Source organism: Coregonus lavaretus, assembly GCF_964263955.1.
Source record: "Coregonus lavaretus genome assembly, chromosome: 27".
Lineage (NCBI taxonomy): Eukaryota > Metazoa > Chordata > Actinopteri > Salmoniformes > Salmonidae > Coregonus > Coregonus lavaretus.
In genome coordinates, this window is record NC_140014.1 from 33,181,806 (window position 1) to 33,197,317 (window position 15,512).

The following is a 15,512-nucleotide window of genomic DNA, read 5'->3' on the forward strand; positions in this document are numbered from 1 at the left end:
TCAATGATGTCAGCTGTTTTATCATTACAGCTGTTTAGCTGTTTACTATTGGTTCTCACTACCCTAGCAACATTTTTCACAACGTATTTGCGTGTGTACTTGTGTTGTGTGTGTTTACATGCAACTGCAGTTATATACTGTATCTATTGCTTATCTCTATAGCTACCTTTATGTATTACACTGTGATGTATGTGCATACAAACCCAGTCAGTCTTACCTCCACCCACCCTGTGTGTGTGTTACGCCCAGTGTGTGTGTGATAGGGCTGCGCGATATGGGCTGAAATGTGTTATTTGAAAATAAAAATTACCAAATATTGCAATTTCGATATAGATCAAAACACTTGGGTGAACTGTATTAATCATAGACATAGAATGACTTCTATTAAGTGGAAAGCAGCATCGTTCTTGTTTGGAACAATCGGTTGACTGCATTTGAACAGCATGGAAACTTATAGTGAATCCAACAGCAAGGACGAGGAACTGCGCAGCTTAAGTGACAGGAAGCAGCCACAAGAGGAGATAAAAACGGAGCGAACTATAAAAACTGATGTTTCATGCGGTTTAGATGCATTTCAAAATATTGCATGCGATATGGATCTCTTGCGATATGGATATTGCACATGTCAATATTGTGATTTCGACGTGAATTCAATTAATTGTGCAGCCCTAGTATGTGTGTGTGTGTGCATGTTTGTTAGTGTGTGTGTCTCACGCCTACCCATTCTGTCTGTCTCACTGTGGCTCTGTCTGTTCTGTTCTGTTGTGTGTGTGCAGCTATAGGAGATCAGCGAAGGAGGACTCCCAGTGCGGTAGCCTCAGAGATCTTCGAGCCAAACCTCGGGAGCCACATATTGCAGGTAGGATGAGATGAGAGCACAACAGTCCTGTCCCACAGGCACTATCACCCCATCTAACAGCCCTGGTATTAACTCTATTGTACAGTTACTAGGGTTGCACAATTCTGTTGATTTCCCGCCAAATTCCAAGAGTTTCCAGAAACATCCAGAAACATCCCAGATGTTCTGCTTATTACCTCCTGTTTCCAGGAATTTTCCAATTGGGATTTTTGGAAAGCCAGGGACTTTAGAAAAGTTACCGGAATTTTGCAACCCTAACAGTACAGTAACTCAACTCCCCAGACTATTCACATGGGTTATTACTGACATCTGTTGATATCTTTATTTTCTTCATGCACCAACAGAATTATTAAAATAAATTGACACTAAGGAAATGCTTTTATCCAAAGCGACGTACAGTACAGTGAGTGAAAACAGTCCATTTATAGTATGTGTATGTGATCCATCTGGGAATTGAACCAACAACCTTGGCATTGCTGGCGCCAACTGAGCCACACCGGATCAAAGTTTAGACCTTTTAGCATTTCTTGAACATACAATCTTTTGTAGCATACAGAAATGTTTCATCCATAAGAATTATACATTTGGAAAATCCATCCTTAATACTTATACTATACTTAATACTCAGTAATTATATATTAATATTCTAGTTTCTTATGTAATCTAGGCCTATACCTTATTTGATGTAATGTATAAATAGATTTTTATTACAGTACAGTTTAGTTATTAAATTGAATGATGAAACTATGATCATGGTTAACCCTGTTAGTCCTGAGGGTATTTTGTATGTATCTTTTTAATCTTTAACATAGTGCTGCTTATCTCTGTACATAAGCCCAAAGGGTTGCTTTGAATCAGTAAAGCAAGAAACATAATTTGATACTACAGTCGTGGTCAAAAGTTTTGAGAAAGTATTGGTCTTCACAAAGTTTGCTGCTTCAGTGTTTTCAGATATTTAGTTACTATGGTATACTGAAGTATAATTACAAGCATTCCATAAGTGTCAAAGGCTTTTATTGACAATTACATTAAGTTTATGCAAAGAGTCAATATTTGCAGTGTTGACCCTTCTTTTTCAAGACCTCTGCAATCCGCCTTGGCATGCTGTCAATTAACTTCTGTTGCCACATCCTGACTGATGGCAGCCCATTCTTGCATAATCAATGCTTGGAGTTTGTCAGAATTTGTGGGTTTTTGTTTGTCCACCCACCTCTTGAGGATTGACCACAAGTTCTCAATGGGATTAAAGGTCTGGGGAGTTTCCTGGCCATGGACCCAAAATGTCGATGTTTTGTTCCCCGAGCCACTTAGTTATCACTTCTGCCTTATGGCAAGGTGCTCCATCATGCTGGAAAAGACATTGTTCGTCACCAAACTGTTCTTGGATGGTTGGGAGAAGTTGCTCTCGGAGGATGTTTTGGTGCCATTCTTTATTCATGGCTGTGTTCTTCGGCAAAATTGTGAGTGAGCCCACTCCCTTGGCTGAGAAGCAACCCCACACATGAATGGTATCAGGATGCTTTACTGTTGGCATGACACAGCTTTTTTCCGGATTCCCCAAACAATCGGAAAGGGGATTCATCAGAGAAAATGACTTTACCCCAGTCCTCAGCAGTCCAATCCCTGTACCTTTTGCAGAATATCAGTCTGTCCCTGATGTTTTTCCTGGAGAGAAGTGGCTTCCTCGCTGCCCTTCTTGACACCAGGCCATCCTCCAAAAGTCTTTGCCTCACTGTGCGTGCAGATGCACTCACACCTGCCTGCTGCCATTCCTGAGCAAGCTCTGCACTGGTGGTGCCCCGATCCCGCAGCTGAATCAACTTTAGGAGACGGTCCTGGCGCTTGCTGGACTTTCTTGGGCGCTCTGAAGCCTTCTTCACAACAATTGAACCTCTCTCCTTGAAGTTCTTGATGATCCGATAAATGGTTGTTTTAAGTGCAATCTTACTAACAGCAATATCCTTGCCTGTGAAGCCCTTTTTGTGCAAAGCAATGATGACGGCACGTGTTTCCTTGCAGGTAACCATGGTTAACAGAGGAAGAACAATGATTTCAAGCACCACCCTCCTTTTAAAGCTTCCAGTCTGTTATTCTAACTCAATCAGCATGACAGAGTGATCTCCAGCCTTGTCCTCGTCAACACTCTCACCTGTGTTAACGACAGAATCATTGACATGATGTCAGCTGGTCCTTTTGTGGCAGGGCTGAAATGCAGTGGAAATGTTTTTTTGGGGATTAAGTTCATTTTCATGCCAAAGAGGGACTTTACAATTAATTGCAATTCATCTGATCACTCTTCATAACATTCTGGAGTATATGCTAATTGCCATCATAAAAACTGAGGCAGCAGACTTTGTGAAAATTAATATTTGTGTCATTCTCAAAACTTTTGACCACGACTGTACAGCTGATATGAAAGTGTAAGCTGGTAACCATGCTGACAGTTGTAGATCATCTAGCTATCTTTGTTTTTCTTTTCATCTACATTTTAACCTGGATTGCCACAATATCCATATCATGTTATTCGATGCATTTTATTCAAAAAGGCACACAGAAAATGCAGTAGCTCATTCTATTACTTAAGTTTACTGATAAAATATACTGTATATAAAATAAAATCCTTCAGGTCACGTGTCTTATCCCGTCTTCCAGTGTGTTGCTCCCTCCCAGCCTCATAGAGTGAATATTGGGTTCTCATGCATGATGTGAACACAAATAAAAAGAGGTTGTAGCAGAAATACTATCTCTTGTAGTCCCCTGAGAACAACAGTAACAGCCATATGCAGCAGGTCTGTTCCCTATTAAACATGGGTTGAATTGAAAGTGACGTCTTCCTGTGTTTACCTCAGATCCCCAGGTTTAGTGGGTTTGAAAGTAGGAGGAGGGAGGAAGATGTTTCCCATATGGTAAATAAATGCAGAGAACAACCTTGATTTAAAAGTCGATTTAAATAACAGAAACAGCAACTGATGTCTGTGATACTGTATAGGTAGGATGTTGATATTTGTAATCTGGCTATGCATTTTTTTTTATTGCATCTGAGGGTATGAATAAAGTTGTATTGAATTGAATTGAAACTCACAACGGTCACCCACTGACTAGCCTTCGTTTCAAAACGTCACTGGACTGGGTTGTCCACGTTATTGTGACGTGGCGTCACGGCGGTAGCCCCCTCTCACAATAAGCGAATACTTTCCCTGTGACAGGTTAAGTGTCTGACAAGAAAGCGGAAATATATAATTAACATCAATAGCATTTTGGAAGTCTGTCGAGGCGTGGCCTTTTCAAGGAAGGACTTGTTCCTGGCAAATTGTCCCCATTAATCTTCAGCTTAATTGATTGTGAAAAGTTTTAGGATGACATTTTAAAAAGCATGCACGGCCGGTGATTGATTTGGAGAAAATGAACTAATAATGAATGCAAGGCAGTCATTACTTGTTGAACACAGCGGCTAATTTTAGACAGATTAGACTGGGTTTGATAGTGCTTAATAAAGAGGATGGCTTGATGAGCTCCTCTGTGCTCTACACTACCTGCCTGCCTGGCCGCTCAGGGCTTAACCAGTGCTCATTACTCTGAGTGACTATGGTGCTGCCTAATCAAAAGCCCAAGTCAATAAGAAGCACTAGCGGTACCTTTTACCTTTTCTCCCTTACAATTCTACCTAACTCCAAAATATTGCAATGACAATTTTGCAATGACAACAGTCGAAACTGTTCAAACACATATAGAATGTATAATCAGTTTATTTAAGAAATGAATAAAATGGTAACACTTATTTTTTTTACAGCCCTGTTTCAGCATGTATTTACTTACACAGTCTACATAGTAATATAAACGTATATGACAACAGTTATTACAATGCTAAGTCAAATATATTCAGCTATAACCCATTTGTCTGTTTGAGAAGTGCACCTGTGCCCTACACGTCTATTACCGGGAGGCATGCCTGAGAGCCGTCAGAGCAGTAGGAACAGTGAGAGCCCTAGCAGCACTGGGCTAGGTTGGGTTGCTGTTTAATATGACAGAGTAAATATCCCCCGGCCCAGTGACTGTCTCCTGTATGGACCTGTCATGTGACACAGGATTAATCCTGCCCTGTGTGTGAGAGAATGGGTCAGGGTTAAGAGCTCTGGGGAGCTCGGGCAGTTCCCTCTCATTGTGTCCTGGTCCCCAGCTAGCCGCTATCATGGCTGCTTTGTGCTGCACGCTTCTTTGACTGACTGAACCGGTTGACCTGGGAACGGGGCTGCATTCAAACAAGCCTTCTGTGGCCTTTTTCTTTTCAGGCCCAAATACATTGAATACGTTTACTTACGAGTTTTGTCAAACCAGATAATCATTTCACTGATTTACAGTTTTTTTCGATTGCTAACAAGCATTGTTCAATACTGCAGATACATGTGCAAAACTCTAAATACTGTTATCAAAACAACATGCAACTTGGCAATGCACATCCTCAAAAGCAAAATCTTTCTACCAAATGAAAGCTAACAGTCTCTCACGACATGCACACTTTGTCATTCATAGTATCATGACCTACAAAACTCAAAAAACAGCTACCACTTGAAAATTTGTAAAAAAAATTGTCTTTAATATCATCTTTGTTTAGATGAACCAACAGTCATTTTTACAAAAGAAGGGTGGCAAACCTGTACTGTATAGAATTTCCTGCAAGATATATAAAGAAATAAACCAGATGGAGTTGGTGGAGTTATGTCGCACATGCAGCTAACAAAAACATATGGAAATGTCTGCTCTACCCAAAATTACAACCAAATAATTGCAGCCTTACCGCAAAAATGGAAGAGGAAAGTGGAAGGGGGAGAAAGTAAGGAACTTGTCTGTCGGCCATGCATTAAAGAACATAATTGGTTAAGGAAAACTGTGATAAATAAAAAAGTATATCAGTTTCATTTAAGGACCAAAGGATTGACAGCCGTCCCATATAGATTGCAAAATAGTTGGGAAGAGATTTTTGACGTACCGCTCCCATGGCATAGTGTTTATGAACTGACACGCAAAACGACACCGGATTAAAAAATGTGGATCTTTCAATTAAAATTATTATATAAAATTCTTGCTACCAATAGAATGTTATTTATATGGGGGATACAATCTTCCCAGCTCTGCAGATTTTGCTGTGAAGAGACAGAATCATTAGATAATTTGTTTTGGTTCTGTCCATTTGTAGCTTGTTTTTGGACACAGGTCCAGGAATGGCTAAAGGATTGCAATATTTACCTGGAGCTAACCTTGCAGATAGCATTACTGGGTGATCTGAAAAGTCATAGTCAATCGATCAATAATATAATAATACTTTTAGCAAAAATGTTTATTTTTAATTCACAATCTGTAGAAGCAATGAGAATAGAAAGGTTCAGAACTTTTGTAAAACATCACAGTGCAGTTGAAATATATATGGCAAATAGAAATCTTATATGGATGGTGTTAAAAGATAGATGGGAGGTGTTGAATGGAGTTGAAGGATGGGACTAATAACAAATAATAACAAGATAACTAATAATGTAAGCATGCTGTGTCCATAATAAGTATATAGGTTGTATGTTGGGAGCTTTTGGGAAAGAGCACAGTTAGAAAGATATGGCATATAGAAGCAAACCGGATGGACATCATGAAAATGATCGGAGAGGTTGAGAGTAGAAGAAGTTCAGGAGCAAAAACAAATAAAATAGAATTATTGTAAAATTGACTGTGTCCATAAAATGTAGATAGTAAGTATAAGCTGGAAGTAGAGGCCTAAGCATTGTTGTTCACTAATTTACCCCAAGTAGGGAAAGGATGGCAGGGTTGAAGTATTTCATACACTGCCGATTTTGCAGGTTTTCCTACTTACAAAGCATGTAGAGGTTTGTAATTTTTATCATAGGTACACTTAAACTGTGAGAGACGGAATCTAAAACAAAAATACAGAAAATCACATTGTATGATTTTTAAGTAATTAATTTGCATTTTATTGCATGACATAAGTATTTGATCACCTACCAACCAGTAAGAATTCCGGCTCTCACAGACCTGTTAGTTTTTCCTTTAAGAAGCCCTCCTGTTCTCCACTCATTACCTGTATTAACTGCACCTGTTTGAACACGTTACCTGTATAAAAGACACCTGTCCACACACTCAATCAAACAGACTCCAACCTCTCCACAATGGCCAAGACCAGAGAGCTGTGTAAGGACATCAGTGATAAAATTGTAGACCTGCACAAGGCTGGAATGGGCTACAGGACAATAGGCAAGCAGCTTGGTGAGAAGGCAACAACTGTTGGCGCAATTATTAGAAAATGGAAGAAGTTCAAGATGACGGTCAATCACCTTCGGTCTGGGGCTCCATGCAAGATCTCACCTCGTGTGGCATCAATGATCATGAGGAAGGTGAGGGATCAGCCCAGAACTACACGGCAGGACCTGGTCAATGACCTGAAGAGAGCTGGGACCACAGTCTCAAAGAAAACCATTAGTAACACACTACGCCGTCATGGATTAAAATCCTGCAGCGCACGCAAGGTCCCCCTGCTCAAGCCAGCGCATGTCCAGGCCCGTCTGAAGTTTGCCAATGACCATCTGGATGATCCAGAGGAGGAATGGGAGAAGGTCATGTGGTCTGATGAGACAAAAATAGAGCTTTTTGGTCTAAACTCCACTCGCCGTGTTTGGAGGAAGAAGAAGGATGAGTACAACCCCAAGAACACCATCCCAACCGTGAAGCATGGAGGTGGAAACATCATTCTTTGGGGATGCTTTTCTGCATAGGGGACAGGACGACTGCACCGTATTGAGGGGAGGATGGATTGGGCCATGTATCGCAAGATCTTGGCCAACAACCTCCTTCCCTCAGTAAGAGCATTGAAGATGGGTCGTGGCTGGGTCTTCCAGCATGACAACGACCCGAAACACACAGCCAGGGCAACTAAGGAGTGGCTCCGTAAGAAGCATCTCAAGGTCCTGGAGTGCATAGCCAGTCTCCAGACCTGAACCCAATAGAAAATCTTTGGAGGGAGCTGAAAGTCCGTATTGCCCAGCGACAGCCCCGAAACCTGAAGGATCTAGAGAAGGTCTGTATGGAGGAGTGGGCCAAAATCCCTGCTGCAGTGTGTGCAAACCTGGTCAAGACCCACAGGAAACGTATGATCTCTGTAATTGCAAACAAAGGTTTCTGTACCAAAAATTAAGTTCTGCTTTTCTGATGTATCAAATACTTATGTCATGCAATAAAATGCAAATGAATTACTTAAAAATCATACAATGTGATTTTCTGGATTTTTGTCTCTCACAGTTGAAGTGTACCTATGATAAAAATTACAGACCTCTACATGCTTTGTAAGTAGGAAAACCTGCAAAATCGGTGTATCAAAAGTGTATCAAATACTTGTTCTCCCCACTGTATATAAAAAACATGGGGGATTGGAAGTGATGCAGACAATTACATTGATGGAAGTTACAATCTATCTGCAATATTAAGCCCTCCCCCCCAAAAAAAGAAAAAAAAATGAAATAAACCAGAAAGGCCGCAATATGCTTCAATACAATTTACTGTATTTTTGCAAATTACTGTATTTTGCTTTTTGCAGAGTAATTCCAAAATACACAAAAAGAAATAATTCCAGTACTGTTAAACAAACAAAAAGTGTATACACACTATGAATATGCATAGCATATTATCCAAATGAAACAGATATAAACTCAGTAAAAAAAGAAACGTCCTCTCACTTTCAACTGCGATTATTTTCAGCAAACTTAACATTTGTAAATATTTGTATGAACATAACAAGATTCAACAACTGAGACATAAACTGAACAAGTTCCACAGACATGTGACTAACAGAAATTGAATAATGTGTCCCTGAACAAAGGGGGGTCAAAATCAAAAGTAACAGTCAGTATCTGGTGTGGCCACCAGCTGCATTAAGTACTGCAGTGCATCTCCTCCTCATGGACTGCACCAGATTTGCCAGTTCTTGCTGTGAGATGTTACCCCACTCTTCTACCAAGGCACCTGCAAGTTCCCGGACATTTCTGGGGGGAATAGCCCTAGCCCTCACCCTCCGATCCAACAGGTCCCAGATGTGCTCAATAGGATTGAGATCCGGGCTCTTCGCTGGCCATGGCAGAACACTGACATTCCTGTCTTGCAGAAAATCACGCACAGAACAAGCAGTATGGCTGGTGGCATTGTCATGCTGGAGGGTCATGTCAGGATGAGCCTGCAGGAAGGGTACCACATGAGGGAGGAGGATGTCTTCCCTGTAACACACAGCATTGAGATTGCCTGCAATGACAAGCTGAGTCTGATGATGCTGTGACACACCGCCCAAGACCATGACGGACCCTCCACCTCCAAATCAGCATGCAAAGAGATCCCGCTCCAGAGTACAGGCCTCGGTGTAATGCTCATTCCTTTGACGATAAACGTGAATCCGACCATCACACCTGGTGAGACAAAACTGCGACTCGTCAGTGAAGAGCACTTTTTGCCAGTCCTGTCTGGTCCAGCGACGGTGGGTTTGTGCCCATAGGCGACGTTGTTGCCGGTGAAATCTGGTGAGGACCTGCCTTACAACAGGCCTACAAGCCCTCAGTCCAGCCTCTCTCAGACTGTTGCGGACAGTCTGAGCACTGATGGAGGGATTGTGCGTTCCTGGTGTAACTCGGACAGTTGTTGTTGCCATCCTGTACCTGTCCCGCAGGTGTGATGTTCGGATGTACCGATCCTGTGCAGGTGTCCACTGCGAGGACGATCAGCTGTCCGTCCTGTCTCCCTGTAGCGCTGTCTTAGGCGTCTCACAGTACAGACATTGCAATTTATTGCCCTGGCCACATCTGCAGTCCTCATACCTCCTTGCAGCATGCCTAAGGCACGTTCACGCAGATGAGCAGGGACCCTGGGCATCTTTCTTTTGGTGTTTTTCAGAGTCAGTAGAAAGGCCTCTTTAGTGTCCTAAGTTTTCATAACTGTGACCTTAATTGCCTACCGTCTGTAAGTTGTTAGTGTCTTAACGACCATTCCACAGGTGCATGTTCATTAATTGTTTATGGTTCATTGAACAAGCATGGGAAACAGTGTTTAAACCATTTACAATGAAGATCTGTGAAGTTATTTGGATTTTTACTAATTATTTTTGAAAGACGGTCCTGAAAAAGTTTCTTTTTTTGCTGAGTTTATAACAATGCTAGTCAACCCTGTCTGCTGCATTGGGCCACAAGTTCTCATCCACATCACACCGTATTGCCTCTCGTGCAATACACCTGGGAAATAATCTCTTTGCATGCCTGATCCATCCCTGGCAATCTTCTGCAGAGATATCCAGGCATCCTGCATTCATTGCATCCAAGAGTGACATTTGATCATGTGGATGGTGGTCATAAACTTTCCACCTCCATGAGGAAAATAATTATTCTATGGGGTTGAGGAAGGGAGAGTAAGGGGGGAGGAAGAATTACACCATCCCGGGATGGGCTGCAAACCACTGGGACTGCATTGGAGTGGTGAAATGCCACATTGTCCCATACAATCACCCAGGTTTCCATATTTCTTCTGACTTGCCCTCTTTCTTCACCTGGCAAAAGCCTTCCATAGAGGTCATCCATGAATGAAATGAGGCGCTCTGTGTTGTATGGCCCAATTAGTGGTTTATGTAACAGCAGTCCTTCAGAGGATATTGCGGCACACATTGTGATGTTGGCACCCCTCTGGCCCGGGACATTCACTGTTGCTCTTTTCCCAATCACATTCCTTCCAAGTCGGCGTGTTTTGGCCATGTTAAAACCAGCCTCATCCACAAAGACGAACATGTGGGGTGTTGGCCTGGCTCCATGACACTCTAAAATATTGTAAATCCACAGGGCAACATAACAGTTATTCTGTAACAGTAGTTTACATTACAGTATACTGTAACTGAAATCACTGCTGAGTGTGCAGTGCTCTGGTGGGTTTTGTTTACAGTAAAAACAGTACTGTATTACAGGATATAGACATCTTACCTGGACGTATTGGTACCGGAGTTCCTTGACACGATCAGAGTTCCTCTCAAAGGTAACAGTGTACACCTGCTTCATGCTGATATGATGCTTTGTCAAGACTCTAGCAATGGTTGTCGTGCTTACACTTTCAACATTTTGAAATGTATTATTGTCTGCCAACACTCTCTCTTGAATTTCTCTGAGTTTTATGGCATTGTTGCTAATGACCATGTCAACAATTACAGCTTCCTGCTGAGCAGAGAAAATCCTACCTCTCCCCCCTCCATTTGGTAACCGTTGGGTCCTAAAACAGAAATAAAATGACACACAAGTGGTTCAGAGAGCTTTTGCTTGATTTACTACTCTACAGTAATATTCAGTACAGTTAAATGCCCATGCAGAATGCATATCTTACCTGTTAGTTTGCTGGAAGGTTCTTATAATAGATGACACAGTTGAGCGTTGCAAATTTGGCTGCACTCTGAGACCAGCGTCTCTCATTGATAGACCATGATTGACAACATGATTAATGATTGTAGCCCTAATCTCATCTGACACTACAACTCTGGGTCTTCCCCTCAGTCGTCTTCCACCACGGATACGTAATCCTCTGCCTCTCCCGGCAACTCTTCCACCTCTGTAAACCACTACACGATCTCTAGCTGGGTCCATGTTTATGTAAAATATATTCCAAAGATGTTCCCTTTTGTAGAGATGGTAATGACATAAACATGGAAAACACCTGGGTAGGTCTTCAGTTACTTAATGTAGAATGAAAATCAGCTGTGAATAATTAAGAATTATTATTATTATTGTATTTTATTTTAGAATTTCTATTTTGCTTTTACTGTAGCAATGTAAGTCTAATTCAATTTTCAGGAGCTTTTGAACTTTTTGATAAGGGTATCTTAACGTTTGCAAAATGGTCTGTAGATACATAGAGTTTTGTTGGTAAATGTGATTTTGTGAGACAAGTATTTATGTAATTTGAAAGATGCATTTTGTGTCAAAGCAATGACAAATGATCCACAGGTTGCCACATAGAGTGTTATTGAACAATGCTTGTTAGCACAAAAAAATTTTTTTTGTAATATGCGGAGATCAGCGGAGGTTGGCAGCTGCCCCTGTCTTCATGGCGGAAGGAAGCCCTTCGCTTTTTTCGTCCGTCCCCTCTACCCCCATCTCAGACGTTGCAGAGGAGACAGGTTTTTGGGTGCCTTTGCTGCCGTGGCTTTTCTTTTAAATGTCGTTTTTCTCTCTGGTAACAAATGGGAACTATTCCCCAAGGTAGTGAGCTACAGTAGCTCCATAGTCATGCTGCCAAAAAAGACAGACAGACTCACAGGGACTAATCAGTGAGGGTAGAGCTTGAGCTCGTTGATGGAAGATGTGTGTGTAGCTATAGAAGGCTGTGTTAAGGTTTTTAGATGTAGACAAGAGGGAGCCCTGTATGTTAAGGTGTATGTTTTTAGATGTAGACAAGAGGGAGCCCTGTATGTTAAGGTGTATGTTTTTAGATGTAGACAAGAGGGAGCCCTGTATGTTAAGGTGTATGTTTTTAGATGTAGACAAGAGGGAGCCCTGTATGTTAAGGTGTATGTTTTTAGATGTAGACAAGAGGGAGCCCTGTGTGTTAAGGTGTATGTTTTTAGATGTAGACAAGAGGGAGCCCTGTGTGTTAAGGTGTGTGTGTGTGTTAAGGTGTGTGTTAATGTGTGTGTGTGCGTTAAGGTGTGTGTGTGTGTGTGTGCGTTAAGGTGTGTGAAGGTGTGTGTGTGTGTTAAGGTGTGTGTGTAGCTGTAGCAGGAAGACTGAACGGTGTGTGTTTGGGGGTCTCAGTGAGCGAGGCTCTGTGTTTGTCTCCGTGGGACCCTGGTCCATCACTGTCCACAGTCTTCTCTCTTTCTCTGTGGCGTTGTGGGTCCTGTAATGGCTCCTCCTCTCCCTGGCTGGAGAGAGGCCAGCAGCAGCCATGGAGGAGAGGAGACGAGAGGAGATAGGAGGAGGGTAGATGAGAGGAGAGAGGAGGAGGAGAGAGGAGGAGGGTAGAGGAGGGAGGAGGAGGAGGAGGAGAGAGGAGGAGGGGAGAGGAGGGAGGAGGAGGAGACACATGGGGCGGCGCACAATTGGCTCAGCGTCGTCCAGGGTAGGGGAGGGAATGGCCGGTAGGGATGTAGCTCAGTTGGTAGAGCATGGCGTTTGCAACGCCAGGGTTGTGGGTTAGATTCCCACGGGGGGCCAGTATGAAAAAATAAAAATAAAAATAATAATAATAATGTATGCACTCACTAACTGTAAGTCGCTCTGGATAAGAGCGTCTGCTAAATGACTAAAATGTAAATGTAAAATGAGGAGGAGGAGGAGAGAGGAGGAGGGGAGAGGAGAGGAGATGAGAGAGGAGAGGAGAGAGGATGAGGGAAGAGGAGGAGGGAGGAGAGAGGAGGAGAGGAGAGGAGAGAGGAGAGGAGAGAGGAGAGGAGAGAGGAGGAGGGTAGAGGAGGGAGGAGGAGGAGAGAGGAGGAGGAGAGAGGAGAGGAGAGAGGAGGAGGGTAGAGGAGGGAGGAGGAGGAGGAGGAGAGAGGAGGAAGGGAGAGGAGACAGGAAGAGGGTAGAGGAGAGGAGAGAGGAGGAGGAGAGAGGATGAGGGAAGAGGAGAGGAGAGGAGGAGGAGAGAGGATGAGGGAAGAGGAGGGAGGAGGAGGAGAGAGGAGGAGGGGAGAGGAGGAGGAGAGAGGAGGAGGAGAGAGGAGGGAGGAGGAGGAGGAGGAGAGAGGAGGAGGAGAGAGGAGAGGAGGGAGGAGGAGGAGGAGAGAGGAGGAGGAGAGAGGAGGAAGAGAGAGGAGGAGGGGAGAGGAGAGGAGAGAGGAGGGAGGAGGAGGAGGAGGAGAGAGGAGGAGAGAGGAGGAAGAGAGGAGGAGGGAAGAGGAGTATAGCGGGGGAAATGACAACGCTCAGTGTGTTGACCGTTTTGTTGTCTCCCACTGTGTGTTGTCATCTCTCCAGTCAGTGAGCTGGATTCTGGATTGGATGCAACAGCACCAATAGGTCATTAACAGCAATGGGGGACGTCTTCTGGCAGATCGACTGAGGTGGTGGGTGCAAGAAAGCTCTCGCCACACTAAATAATAGCATTTATATCACTGACCTGTAATAGTTTTGCATTAGAACAATTATTTAAATATTGGTTACTTTGATAAAGCAGGATAAAAGGACTCAGCTGCCTATGAAGGACAGATGTCTGGTGTGGGTGGGACAGAGTAGGGGGTAGAGGGTGGGTGAATGCCTCTCTCTCTCTCTCTCTCTCTCTCTTGCTCTGTCTCTCGCTCTGTCTCTCGCTCTGTCTCTCTGTCTCTCTCTTTCTCTCTGTCTCTCTCTCTCTGATCTTTATTGCTGCATAGAGATGCTAGTTTAATTAGACAGTAGTTTACCTCAAGAGCCTCAGACAGTGAATGTTTATCGTCAGGCAAGTGAAGGGGGCAGCCTTCTGCCCTGACCTTTACCGCCCTCAGGACCCCAGACTCCCCCTCCCCCTCCCCCTTCCCCCTCAATGCTCTCTGTTCAGTCAGAGACTCACCTTGCCTCTGAATGAGTCATCACACCATGCCTTCATCCCTACTGGGATGAAACAGATCTGTCTTTCTTGTTGTCTGCTCTGTTGTCTGTTCCGGGCTTCTAAATAGTGTGTGACGGAATGTGAAGAATTGACTCTCTTTTGAAACAGTGATCATCATTTCTTGCGGTTAGTAGCACTCTCACTTCTTTTAAGGACATGAGGGCATACATGCATAAACGTATTGCAGAAAAGTTTCATATACTCTATATGCAAAATGGCTCTTTGTTGGGAGTTATTAAAAGAAGCAGTGTTTGATGTCTCTTTAAATTAAAGAGAATCAACAGCATGTGTTGTTTGTAGATGAATGAGAGGCAGAGCGTAGTGATGGCCAGACAGAAGGCCTAGTAATTACAGAAAGGCTGTTGTGAAGAGTAGAAAGACGCCCAGCTTCTGTCAGCACCTGTGGAGCGCAAAGGGGACAGGACACCCAACACGCCTTAATATGCCACACAGCTTAAGGTCCCACACACACACAAATATTTAATCTTGACTTCTCTTCTGTGGTTGTGTTTTCTCTCGCGCTTTGTTTGTTTAGCTTTGTTGCGTTTGTTGTTTTCAGCGAGTCAGACTTGTGTGATAATGGGGCTCTGTTTCAAAAAGCCCTTCGTTCTCAAACCCCTTCAATCTCCACACCGGCGGAAGCAGAGAAAGACGCCTGCTTTAGAAATGACAGCTGTTTACATTTGCATAACATCAAGGAGGAGCCAGGGCTGTGTGTTTGAGGCCCGTCTGTGTGCAGCTGTCACATGTTGTAATCGCAGGTTGATTTGTGGTTCGTAAAAAAATCGGCATTATGGCTCTGTTGTTGTTGAGCGGCTGGTGACAACAGTTTTGGTTTGTAGGCCTACTTAGAGGTAAGAAAAAGACAAAGTAGATGGAGGCATTTTTCTCCTCCTCCTCCCAGTGCCACAGACAGATCCAGGATCTCCCCTCCCCTACCCTCCACTCCTCTTCTCTCCTCCCCTCCTCTTCTCTCCTCTCCTCTCCTCTCCTCTCCTCTCCTCTCCTCTCCTCTCCTCTCCTCTCCTCTCCTCTCCTCTCCTCTCCTCTCCTCTCCTCT

General features: G+C 43.4%; 1 protein-coding gene across 1 annotated transcript in view; it reads left to right on the top strand.

Moving 5' to 3' along the window:
* npas3 (neuronal PAS domain protein 3) overlaps window positions 1–15,512 on the top strand; it is a gene marked incomplete at both ends in the record, with an annotated part of 490,733 nt that overhangs the window by 323,162 nt on the left and 152,059 nt on the right. The window contains one exon of the mRNA XM_084144362.1: window positions 777–859. Coding sequence (XP_084000488.1) covers window positions 777–859 — 83 coding nt within the window. The remainder of the gene's footprint in view (window positions 1–776; window positions 860–15,512) is intronic.